This window comes from Pararge aegeria, chromosome Z (genome assembly GCF_905163445.1).
Source record: "Pararge aegeria chromosome Z, ilParAegt1.1, whole genome shotgun sequence".
Lineage (NCBI taxonomy): Eukaryota > Metazoa > Arthropoda > Insecta > Lepidoptera > Nymphalidae > Pararge > Pararge aegeria.
In genome coordinates, this window is record NC_053208.1 from 13,668,656 (window position 1) to 13,682,587 (window position 13,932).

At 33.8% G+C, this 13,932-nt stretch overlaps 1 protein-coding gene across 1 annotated transcript in view; it reads left to right on the forward strand.

Moving 5' to 3' along the window:
- LOC120636365 (alpha-1,3-mannosyl-glycoprotein 4-beta-N-acetylglucosaminyltransferase A-like) overlaps nt 1-13,640 on the forward strand; it is a 41,299-nt gene extending 27,659 nt beyond the window's left edge. The window contains exons 7-11 of the mRNA XM_039907816.1: nt 5,943-6,155; nt 10,468-10,575; nt 10,844-11,040; nt 12,816-13,035; nt 13,469-13,640. Of these exons, the coding sequence (XP_039763750.1) occupies nt 5,943-6,155; nt 10,468-10,575; nt 10,844-11,040; nt 12,816-13,035; nt 13,469-13,507 (777 nt within the window). The 3' untranslated portion in view covers nt 13,508-13,640. The remainder of the gene's footprint in view (nt 1-5,942; nt 6,156-10,467; nt 10,576-10,843; nt 11,041-12,815; nt 13,036-13,468) is intronic.
- The last annotated feature ends 292 nt before the right edge of the window (nt 13,641-13,932 follow it).

Below are 13,932 nucleotides of genomic sequence, written 5' to 3' on the forward strand. Positions count from 1 at the left end.
CAACTATATGGACTATGGGGACCCACTCAAACTCATAACTTGTTATGAGTAAAAATCTAAAAACCAAGTCCAGGAAACCACTCAAACGTACCTCGTTAGTTTGCGAAAAAATGGAATTATGATGAAAACTACTGAGTCCAATTGAGATAAAAACGATTTTATATATATCTCAAGTTGGGCATAAAGTGTGTAACGTCTGCAATATTTTATAAAATTAGATTTTCCACTTTCGAAGTTCATCGAGACAAACACCGTGATACGTTATTTATATTAAACTGTAGCGCTGCCCTGCGACTTCACTTTCAAAAACTACGGAACGCAACCTGCACAATCTTCCCCGATAAATAAAAGTGTAAATGAAAAATAAATAATTGCATAAAACGTGTAAATGAAAACCGAAATATTACTTCACAAGCTTTAGATGTACCTACATTATTTACTTATCTGTGAAACCGAAACGCTAATAGTTTTTGAGTAAACCACTGCCATAGTTTTTACTGAAAGAAATCAGATATAGCCCTAACAGCACATGCAATTCATTAGGGACGCGTTGCGTAGCGTAGGCAGTATGCGCGTGTCGGTCTTTTATCTTCAATAGGATTATAATAAGTATATACTTTTGACAATCCTATAGAAGACAGCTAAATCAAACTGATAATACGGGATGTATTATCAGTCCAGTGCAAAAAGAATTAATAAAATTTGTTCACTTTTGACGAAGTTACGAGTATTGCGTGAAATCGTAAGAAATGACAAGCCCTCTCCCAAGTGAACTGCTACAAAAGCTTTTTTTAAAATATCTTTTTAGGTTTTATTAGAAGTATAGATTAAGGTGTAAAATCGTTAAAAAGGCGAACGCGTGTTTCATCGCTCGGCTTATATAGCACAAGTAAGCGGCCGGGCGGTATTTTTATACTCGTGATAACTTCTAAACGATAGGTCCAATTTGAATAAATTGAAAAGGAAGTTGCAGGCACATTACCGATCATTAAAGCATTAAATTTGGGTAGAGATTTATATCATGATAATACCACAACCTTTCGATTGTGCCTTGTTTTAATAGACAAATTATAATAAAAAACGATTATTGTGACTTAACTATACGATTACACATATAACCTCGCGGACTTTATCGTAGATAATAATGTTTACTTTAAACATGTACTACACTATTTTTATGTATCATCAATAATTTTCGCAGAGTTCGCCAGTAAAGCTCCATGTCGGTATGACATCTTTAACAAGCAGCGTTATATTTCAGACAATTTACAGAAACCCATAATAAAATATACACTCAAACCTTCCAAAGTGTCACTCTGTTCATTAGTAAAAACCGTGTTGAAATCCGTTCGGAAAAGCTTGATTATCTGTTCGTTTATGCGCAAATTTTAGAAACAACTGTCGGGACTCTGTTTCATTGATTTTGATAATTAATTATTGACAGCCAGGTCCTGTAGGTAGGTATAAATGTTTAAATAATGGTTCAGGGATTTTTTTTATTATAGTATTTATCTAAAACAAAAAAGTGAAAAATCTCTTAGAGCTATATAATTCTACTAGCTTCTGCCCGCGACTTCGTCAGCGTGTACTTCAGAATTAGGTCTAAAGCTTCGCTCGTTAATAATTTTTAATCTTACCACGGGAGCTATTTGAGAGATCGTTATAGGGAAGTACACGCCCTTTTCATAGCATAGGTGACATGCATACCAAATTTCAAAGCTATCTGCCCGCGGCTTATCTCGTAAACAACTTTAAATTTCGGGAAATTCTTAACAGATCGGGATAAAAGGTAGCTTATGTTCTTTTCCATGTCAAAGGCTACATGCATGCCAAATTTCCAACCAAATCCGTTCAACCGTTTTTGCGTGATAGGGTAACAATTATCCACACTTTTTCATTTATAATATATATATAATATTTGTTCTGCCAAGCTTAATCATCTTAACTTGGTGATAAATGACTAAAACCTTTTTTTAGGCAGTTGGCCTTTTCCCCAGTTATGTCTTTATTTAGGATGTTAGTAATATATGTAATAGACATTTGAGATGTTATGTTAGGATGACCACAACTTTGGTAACAGTTCTTTATAAAACCCAAGGTTTTTTTTTTCTAGCTAAGTAAAAACCCACTGTATTACTTCTGGAACGAAATCGCTCTGTTTTATAAATATAATGTGTAGGATGTTGAAGTAGGTACTTTAAAGATTAATTTTCTATTCCTTTGATTTCTGCGCCACTGTAAACTTATCAAGAAAGCTTTTACTGTGTTACTTTGGCGTTAGTCTTATGTACTACTACCCCCGAGACGTGTAGACCGCTATTTTTAGAATCAAATAAAAATATCCTTTGTTAGGACACGGCGCCGTAAAATATTATAGTTAGAGGTTGAGTAAAGTTAGGTTGTACAGTTGTAGGCATGTACTAAAAAATTCGTAATATTTGCTGTTATGAAATTTTTCAGTACATGCCAGAGTTGGAAAATTAGTTTTCCACCCCTTGCCTCGGCGAGCTCGTTTAGCCTTCATATTAACCCGTTACATACCCATTACTGGCCATTTACAGATCCACGGGTTTCCTCTAAAAATTAGTACAGTTTTAGTCGTAGACAACCACATTGGCTGCGGATCGACCAGCGTGGTGGATGCGTTCAGGTTTCCTTACAAGGTTTTCCTTCACCGTTAAAGCAAGGGATATCCCTTGCTTTAACGGTGAAGGAAAGAAAAACTATTTATTATTATTTAACTATTATTTTTTATCTTCTTTGCTTCAATTAAAAAAGTTCTTAAGTACGAAAAGTCAGAGATGCGTACCATGGATCGAACTAAGGCCCCCATGAAGAGGCCGAAGCATTAACCTATCAGCGAGAAATGAATAAAATTTTAAATAATATATATTTCAGTATTGTAAAAGTAACCTAATAAAATTTACAACTTCAACTAATTGCATAGAGAAAATGAGAATTAGCCTAGTAAATGACCTCCCATTCCTACCCTCAGGGGCGACTCCAAATGCAATGTACAGCTCCTTTTTCAATACCTTTAATAGACTATTTCATTCTATATTTACTAGTAAGTCGGTTGTGATTACTGATACATTAAATTTTAGTGAGTGGGCGACAGTTGAACTTCATAAAAATAGGCAAAAGCTGTACGAATTGTATGCTGAACGTCAATTTAACACTGGTGATAAGTTTGGGGATTATGTTAAATTGTTTTCCAAGAATTTTAAACGCGCTTGCCACTTAGAAAAGACGCGATACATCAAAAATAAAATTAAAAATAGCAGCAATGCAATCAAAACTACTTGGAACATAATTAATGAGGAGACGGGAAGAGTAACACCACGAAATATTAACTTTAAACTTAATGTAGATAATAAAGCCTTAACAACAGATTTCGAGGTGGCTACTGCTTTTGAAACATTCTTTACCAACATTCCCGTCTCCATAACAGAATCATTAAACTCTTCACCAGATATGGCTCTCTCTCTATTAAAGGAAAATGTGCCTGAGTGTAACCATTCTTTTAAATTCACGCATGTTAGTGGCTCTGACGTTATTAAAGCCTTTAAATTATTAATTAATAAATAACAAATGATCTGTGGGGCATTTCCGTAAACGTTGTCAAATCATTAATTGATATTGTTGCACCCGATTTAGCCTTAATATTTAATAATTGTATAGATTGTGGTGTGTTTCCTGACTTAATGAAACTTAGTAAAATAGTTCCATTGTTTAAATCGGGTAGTACTTCTGACCACTAACTTTAGACCAGTATCCGTACTACCCACTTTCAGTAAAATCTTTGAAAAACTAGTTTTAAATCAATTACTTTACCATTTTCATAAGTATAATTTACTTCATATTAAGCAATTTGGTTTCACACGGGGTCGCTCAACAATCGACGCAGGTGTTGAGCTAATACAAAACATATTTGAAGCCTGGGAGGAGTCACGTGATGCACTTGGTGTGTTCTGTGACTTATCTAAGGCGTTTGATTGTGTTCAACACGAAACGTTAGTTAGGAAACTACACCACTATGGAATTCAGGGTGTAGCTCTAGACTTAATGAGTAACTATCTATGCGATAGAATTCAGAAAGTCGACGAGAATGGAAAACGGTCTAATGGATCAGTTATGAAAATAGGTGTCCCACAGGGGTCTATATTAGGACTATTTCTGTTCCTTATTTACATTAATGACCTTCCTTACCTTGCCAAGGATAAACACGGGATAGTTCTGTTTGCCGATGATACATCACTGACTTTTAAAATAAATCGACGTGAACTAGCTTTTGACGACGTAAACAACTCTCTCGCTAAAGTGGTACAGTGGTTTGAAGCTAATAATTTGGTTCTTAACCAAAAAAAAAACCAAGTGTATAAAATTCACTTTACCTAATGTTAAACACGTGAAAACCACTGTACTACTTAATAATGAGGAACTGAAACTGGAGGATTCCACAGTTTTTCTAGGAATAACGTTAGATTCTAAACTTCAATGGGGCCCTCATGTAAATAATTTATCGAACAGGCTTAGTTCTGCTGCCTATGCGGTAAAGAAGATACGCCATATGACCGACGTAGAAACTGCGAGACTGGTATATTTTAGTTACTTTCACAGCATTATGTCATATGGAATTTTACTTTGGGGTAATGCTGCTGATATTAGCACTATTTTCGTGCTGCAGAAGAGGGCTGTTCGTTCTATCTACAAAATGGGTCCGAAAGAGTCATTGAGAGATAAATTTAAAGATTTTAAAATAATGACAGTGTATAGTCAGTACATATTTGAAAATTTAATGTACGTTCATAAAAACATTTCTAAATTTAAGAAAAAATGTGACTGCAATAATTTAAACATTAGAAGTAAGAATAAACTTACAGTGCAATATACTAGGTTACATAAAATTCATCATTCGTTTAAAGGAAATTGCATACAATTCTACAATAAACTACCAATTGTCATCTTGGAGATGTCTCTTAAAAAGTTCAAAGTTTGTATTAAACGTAAGCTTATAGAAAAGTCCTATTATAGTATAAAGGACTACGTAAACGATAAAAAAGCTTGGGTGTAAATTATTGCTCTAACCAGGTTGCTCTTCTAATAATTTAAAATGACATTGTGAGATGGTAATAACAAAAAAAAAAAAAAACACCCGGCTAAGTTTGTTGTGGGCTTCTTCTTAGACCAGGACGCGTTTGGAACCCTCGTAGCTTTAGTTTTAAGTTTACGAATGTGGTTATCGCCATCATCTCACTACCGTGTGGTTCTTATGTACGCATCAAAAGTGCCACCTGTGGGCCTACTTGAATGAAGATATTTTTGACTTTGACTTTGACTAATTGTAATGGCTTACATCGCTGTATGTGAGTGCGTATGAATTATTGTGTGTGAATTATTGTTTAAACATTATCGAGGACCATAATCTTTTTGCTGTTGTCTTAGTAGTCCTTGAACTCATTTAGCCTTTAAGGGAAAAAGCTTATGTTATTTATGGTTTTCACTGCTTATTTTTATGATAATTTTGTAAAGTTATAAATTATAAGTAGTTCTTTACTATAGTTATAAGATTATTTTTTTTTTAGGAATTTAATATTTCTAATTGTCTTAGTTCATTTATTTGTTACAATTACGAAACCTAGAAAGTTTCATTATTACTATAGGACTATATTGAATGAACGATTGGCGTCTTATTACTTGGACCTTTGCAAACGTCATTTTTATCTTCAGGTTGGCTATTATTGGCTCTTATTATTTTAATACGACGTCAGATACATAAAAAAATCGTCCCACATTAACGGTCTTAACGAATCTTATACAATAACACTACTTATTTTTTTTTGGTCCAGTTAATAAAGAATTGTGTAATGTAAATATTAATGAAAGATGAAGGTCAATATTCCACTAAAATAAATGATAAAATAACTATGCTTTTGTTTCAGGAAATTAAACACTTTACGGCCGCTATATCAGTTTCGACACCGAATTGGTATTTCATAGAGTTTTGCCATGTTGGTGGTATCGGAAAACTGTTTAGGTCTGCGGATTTAATACATTTTATAACCTACGTAGAGTTGTTCTACAAGAACATGCCGATCGACTGGCTTCTGGAGAGTTTTCTGGCTAATCGTGTGTGTAGTTTTGACAAATCTGCCGTAAGTATCTCAGTTTCACAGTTTTTTTACTAAATTTATCAATTTATATTATTTAATTCACCACAACACGAAATGTTTATATTTAACTAAAGGTCGTTATAAGCCTATCAATATCGCACCTCTGGTCAAAGGCTTTGTCTCTAATAGTAGAGAGAGTAAAGAGGGTATTAAGAGGCAAGTACAGGTGCGATTCTCCACACAAATGTATTCCCGTGTCCACCCTGGATTATGTCCCTAGAGAAATATTTTTTTTCGGTAAATAAAAGTCTTAGATATGTCGCTATCATTTCTTTTTCTTCAAGCGCTAATTACTTTGGAAATCTCACCCTTTAAATTGACCAATGATTCACCTTATGTACCACCAGCTTAAGAGGACTCAAAATGAATTGAAAAAAAAACACGAAAGAAGGAGGAAACTAGTCGTAATCTTTTTGTGTGTGTAAAATGTTCATGCCAAAAATAATTGAATCGGTAAAGTTTTGTGACGAAACAGCGATCTCGCCAAACGCTGCAGCTGTCCCTGTCACACTCTACTGGGGTAGATAGGCTCAGGGCGACGGCAATATTTTATTCAAATACCTATTCATCACATTTGTCCAGGCTATAGGTACCATCGTTTTAGACCATCGACCCACTACGCTATTCTAATGCGGGTAGGCCTTAAATAATTATTTTGCTGTAACACGTTAGTAATATTAACAGGGATCGATGGCTTAGTGGACGAGGTTGGAACACCAACTTTCTGAATAAGGCTTGTACTATATAAGTTCAGTACCAGCTGGGAGTTTCTTGACTGAAAATATACCTAATATTTTTTCCCCAATCCGGGAATCGAAGTTATTAACTCATGAACAATAGTGGAATACGTTTACAACTTGAGAAACAAGTCACCCAACGTCTTAATATAAATAAATAATAAATATTTTGGAATCGGTTAATTGAGTGATTCTATTACTGTTTTATTAGATACTAGTACCACTGTTACCGGCCACTTCAACAGTTTGTTTTTCTTAAAGCATATTTTTAAGTTGTGCATTCTTGTAAAAAATCGGGTGTCGTTTTAAAAAAGAAACTTTTTCAATTAAATTTTGTTTAAGTGCAAATAGTCTTAATCATAAAACTATTTATCTGAATATGAGTTAATATTGCGATACTTAGGTTTTGTTTCTACGGGCGATCTAATAAAATATTAGAACACAAAAGCTGCTATTGGGAGTTAACTATGATAGCTAGAGGTATTCTAATAGTTTTCTCAGCACACGCCAAGTAATGAATTTTATAGGCAAAATTTAGCTACATTACATTATTGCAATTTTCTTAAGGAACTTTAACTTTTTCGAGAATATATTGTAACCTGCGCTACTTCGTGATAATTTAGCTTTCTTTTGGTGAAGATATGATTAAAACCGGCCCAGTACTTTCGGAGCCTTTGTTTGTAGGTGGTGGTTGTACAAACCTACAAACAGAGAAACCAACTAAAAAACTCTCTTTATAATATCAAGTATAGATTATTTAGTATAGTTTTGAAAGTCACAATGAATATCAGACCACTCATTTTGTTGTCTGTCTATGCTGCCGATCTCTTACAGTACTGTTGTAATAAAGTTTCATCGTAGTGCCATGCAAATGTTACAAGTAAATCAATTTCCACATTTTAATTTCAATTAGTTAATGATTAAAATTAATCTATCTATCTATCTATATATATAAAAGAGAAAGTGTGTGGGTATGTTCCGTATAGGCTCCGAAACGGCTGGAACGATTTCAATGAAACTTTCAGGGAATCTACGAATTGACCTGGCGAGTAATCCTGTAAAGTTTGGTGACGATCGGAGCACTCCTATTTTTGAACTATTTTATATATACAGCTTTTACTTACTATGATGATATGCTATTGGGTGTTCATGGGTGTAGATAATGATCTTCACCCGCTCGAGAAGATAATAAATACCGAGAAAAATAAATGATTTAATATTTTATGAGACTTAAATTAAAAATTTAATGATGTAAGTTTATTATTTAAATAAAATAAAGCAAAATCTAGCCCGGCGAAGCGGGCTGGGTACGCTAGTGATTAATAAATTACACAATTGCTTGTTATCTGGTCATTATCGATGTCTCATTATACACAATAGTACTAATTAACATCTACAAGATATAATACACGTGCACACAGCTTCTGAACTATCGGTATCAGGTGCACCTATAATCAACAATAATTAGTTAATCGTGATCTAATTTCGTCGATATGGCATCCCCAATTGATCTAATTATGCACCTGCGGGTATATTGTTATGCACTTACATACATAAGTGCAAAATCACTATTGAAAGCGTCTTGTTTGGCGCAGCATTTATAATTTCTATAACATGGAGATAAAGGTTTCGGTTTTATTTATATTACCGGTTAAATACAGAAATCATTTCAATTAACAGTTATGTAACTCATTTTTTTTTTACCGTGGTAATAACCGGTTAACTTAGGTTATAAAAGGATTAGAATGATTTCGGTGAGTATAACATTTTAATCGGTTTAACCAAAATTTACTGGTTAATGAAATGCCCGGAAATGCACTGAAAATACTTCATTTAAATCTACATATTTCACAAAACATGTAATTTTTGTTATTGATACTACGATTAAATTTAAAATGTATTTTATGTTATTACTTACATTTCAAGGCAAATTGGTATTGTAGTTAATACCGTAAAAAAAGTTATATTAGTCTAATGCCATGAGGAACTCCTCTGAAAGGGACTGGAATGATATAATTTGAACGCCCTGAGAGGATGACTGAGTCTGCGATTAAAAGGGTATTAAAACCTTACCCCCTATGGACAGAAATGTGGCGACTATTACACCAAAAAAAAACATTTTCAGGGAGGGTTTATGTCAGACAGGCGGTTGGTCGTAAAAATATACCCAAACCAAAACAACAAGTTTGTAGATTCGTGTCGACCCCACATAACAGGGGATATTTCTGTACAAATGTGTAGATCTCTGTGCCTCCACATTATTCAAGAAATTTCCTAATCTTAAAAATCACCAGCGATCTTAAAATATGAATCTCAAGGAAAACCACAAATTCAATGAGCTCTTATATACTTATCTACTTCCATTTGCATAATCATGTTCTAGGCGAGAGAATTTTTCGAACATCTAATGCTCTTACTGCCATAGTGAAAAATAATCTAAATACAAAATCTGTCATAGTAAAAGATTGTGCTACAAGGGCTTAAAAAAATCCTCGACTTAAATATGAAAAACCTCGCCTTCGGCTCGGGTGATATCCATCTCTGATAAAATTTCGGGTTTAAGCTTTAGAAAAGTCGGTCCAAATAAAGTTACATAATATGTAAGCGCAGCGCGTTCCGTTCTAACGAAAATTATTGTGATTCGTTTTAAGAATTTTATGCCCCGAGAATTTTTAATAAAACGGGCGAAGTATTTTTTATAATCCCTTAATGAAACTTTAATATTGAAAAGCGAATTTTAGCTGCTACCATTTTGGATAGCCTCCATACCATACCTTAGCGTTAACTCTTACCAGTAGGTACCTAGAGTGGCAAAAAAGTTGTCGCTACAACAAAAAGCAGAATTTTATAGTCAATGGTCATTATTTGGTATACAATATCAAATCATCAATTAGTCTTTAAATAATATTTATGTACCAAAAATTTTGATTACAATCTTATATAAATGAAATAAACAAAGGAAAGCTTATCCCTATAAGAGATCTCTTCCAGGCACCCAAAAATTGATTTACGAGTACAGTTTCGTAAATTAAAATTTTACATTAGTATCTACTTTGTATTCCGCAGGGATTAAATAACAATTAAACGGTCATAAATTAGTGATATCTGCATATCGTCTGCGAAAGGTGCAGAACTCCTTTGTGGGGTTGAGTATACGCTTTTACAACATGATTCCTAAGGAAATTCTTGACCTACCAATGCATACATTTAAAAAATGTGTAAAAACGCATCTAGTACAGCGAGGTTACTATACATTTGATGAATTCCTCAATGACAAGGTAGAATGGAAGCAGCCAGCCTCGCTCTCATCTCCCGCAAGATAGCAAAATGATTGTAAATGTTGATGTTGGAAAAGAGCAACTACTGAGTTTCTTGCCGGCTCTTCTCGGTAGAATCTGCTTTCCGAACCGGTGGTAGAGTCACACAAACATGCATACTTGACGTTTCAAAAGTGCTTATAAAGTAGGCCTACTTGAAATAAATGAATTTGAATTTGAATTTGAAACAAATTAAATTATGTATATAAATAATTTATAATCATTTTTCATTAATTACAGAATAACTGTGGAAAAAGTAAGTTGCTAATACGCCCAAAGTATAAATCGTCCTTGTTTCAACATATTGGTTTATACTCATCGCTGCAAGGAAAGATACAGAAAGTAAAGGTATTATCATTATTTTATATGTTTATTTTTATTATAAGCTCATTATTTTGGTACAATTATTTAAAATAAACACGCAATCGTAAAGGGGAGTACAGAAAAGACGTGCATGACAGCTAAAGTATCTTCCATTTTTAACATACGGTCGCGCAAATACTATTTAGGGCTTTATCAAACTAGCCATTACAACCCAGTCAAGAAATATTAGATATTTCTTGACTGGGTTGAAATTACTGTGGTAGTGAAAAATATTTGAATTATATTTTTTTAGGATCCGCATTTTGGAGCTCTACAAACTTACTACCCCCATAACAACCCACCGGTGAAACGTATAACTTCGGACATAAAGGAGCATGCCGATCACACTATTAAAAGGGCTTACGAAGGCAAAACTTATTTCTGGGGCATCAAACCGAACGAAGGTGACGCCATAGTATTTTGGTTTGCAAAACCAACAGCAATTGCAAGGTAAATAAATAACATTATAAATACTTTTTTTTCTTAATATTTCTACTACAAGATATTTTTTCTAAGTATAGGGATTTTTAATAGCATTATAATATACATTAACTTAATAAACTGCCTCATTAATCTAATGATTACCACGTTTGAATGCATACCACGATGTTGAATTTCTTGGTCCGACGACGAATAAGTTACCTGCCAAGACAACAAATTCACAGTCCAGGCCCAACTCTTCACGTTTTGAAACTCCGGCTATCACTACAATTACAATGTGAAATAATTGATCAAGCCCGCCAAACCAGCAGTCCAGCAGTGTAAAAAGTTTGATTCCAAAATTCCTCTCTCCTACGTTCTGTCTACGGTTTTTTTTTTACTGCAAGTATTCACTAAATGCCATCTCACCTCGTAGTAAGTGTGTATGCCATCTAAGAAGGTAGCAGGCTATCCGGCTAGGGATATGGCATTCATAATCAGTGTTTATGCGGCGTCTTTTCGGAACTAAAGTAGTACAGTGGTTTGAAGACAATAATTTGGTTCTTCATGGAAAAAAACCAAATGCATAAAATTCACATTACCCAGAGTTAAAGATGTGAAAACCACTTTACTACTTAATAATGAGGAATTTAATTAGGTAGATATGGCAGTTTTTCTAGGAATAACGTTAGATGCTAAACTTCAATGGGTAGAAACTGCAAACATAGAAACTGCTAGGCTAGTCTATTTTAGTTACTTTCACAGTATTATGTCAAATGGAATTTTACCGTGGGGTAATGCTACTGATTTTAGCACTGTTTTCGTGCTGCAGAAGAGGGCTGTTCTTGCGATCTGTACAATAGGTCCGAGAGAGTCATTGAGTTTTTAACCAATACATATTTGAAAATTTAATGTATATTCACAAAAATATATCTAAATTTAAGAGATGTGACTTGAACATTAGAAGCAAAAATAAACTTGCAGTGCAATATACTATAAGTAGACTACATAAAATAAGTAATTCTTTTAAAAGAAATTGTATACAATTATAAAATAAACTACCAGTTGACATCTCTCTCTTATATTAGAGAGACATATATATATATATATCTCTCTTCAGAGTTTGTACTAAACGTAAGCTTATAAAAATATCCTATTACAGTATTAAGGACTACGTCAACGATAAAAATGTTGGGGTGTAAATTATTGCTCTAACCAGGTTGCTTCTTTAATAGTTTTAAATGAAAATGTGAGATGATAATAACAAAAAAAAAAACAACCGGCTAAGTTTGGTGGGCTTCTTCTTATACCAGGGCGCATTGAGAACCCTCGTAGCTTTAGTTTTAAGTTGACGAATTTAGTTATCGCCTTAAACCACTTCTATGTCATATTTTACATGTAATGTACGCATCAAAAATGCTATCTATGTGCCTATTCGAATAAAGAAATATTTGACTTTGACTTTTGACTTTGAACGCTAAATCGCTTAAGCGCCTGGCAGGAATCTAACTTAGGACCACCCATATCTAAGACCATAGCTGTCACCACTACGCCATGGGGACCGGACATAGAAATGAAAGAGATAGCAGGAGACTCGTGTCTGGGGAGGGATTAAATAGCTGAAAATTTTGCTATGCTAAGCAATTCCTCTGCAGTCGGGTCTTGCCAAGTTTTACCCTCAATAATTTTAAAGCTTTCCAAACCGGCATTTTCCCATCGTGGAGTGGTTTTTGTTTGAATTCCTCTTTTCAATAGTAGAGAAGTCTTGTGACACTTGCGTTATATTGGGTTTTATTATCTTCCAGATACAAATTCCGTAGCGGAAACGTTGAACATGTTTCTGATAAGTTCTACAATACTGTGGTTGAAGTGCTGCCAGCAAACGGGAAGAAGAAGTTCATTTCTGTTAATAATTTCGACGAACTTGGCTTAGCTGAAGGTGACCTAAAACCTAGCATCGGGCCTCTGTTGGCGATTCGCTTACGCGTGAACAAGGAAAGCTACTATTGGACCGTCCTGAGTGAGGTTAGTCCAAAATATAATAATATTTACAAGGATGTTATAAGAAAAAGATAGATAAACAGTAGTTAGGTTGTTTACTCTTTAACTGTCACACTAAGATTTCGCTTAGCAAACCGAACTTAGCGTTTCAAGATGTTTTTATCTCCAACTACAAGACATTGGCAAAGTACCTTGTGCAAAAGCCATAATAAAGAATTGAATTGAAGATGTATTTATATAATGTACAGTGTTCAATTTTATTCGATTAATTTGGTAAATAAAAAAAATAATTGACCGATTCAGCATAACCGTATAAAAATTATAGTTTTGTTACTGATATCAAAAAAAATATACTAGATATAATATTGTTATTAAGCTGATAAATATTATTGGCAATATGTTATCGTTGTACTGGCACTGCACTAGTAGGTTTGCTCTAATTAAGTTAAATTTTCAGATCGCTTTAACGACGTTAGAGCAAGCAAAGAAGACTTGACGGTCAGAGAAAACGTCTTGGGACCGATTTACAAAACACCGCGGATAAACAATTGCACAATCCACTGAAATGGCTTGCCTACCGGACTTTGATGAATCCACACAAATATTTCGCTAAATGTATACCTTAGTCATATATTTTTTGAATATTAGTGCTTAATTAAGGGAAGAAAATATTTTTAACGTGATACGCAAAATTGAAACTTTTTTTTTTTAGTTTTAGTGGCTTTAAAATTAATTTATTTAAATTTACATAAAACTATGCTTAGTAAACGAAACTATAGTTTTTGTAATTCCTATAAATTCCAGAGTATGTAGGTAGGACTTTTCATATATGTCTAGTTTAATAGCTTATCGATAATTTAATTTATTGTTTTTCTTTTGTAAGGCAGATTACATGCAATAATAGCGCTGAATTTTTGCCTG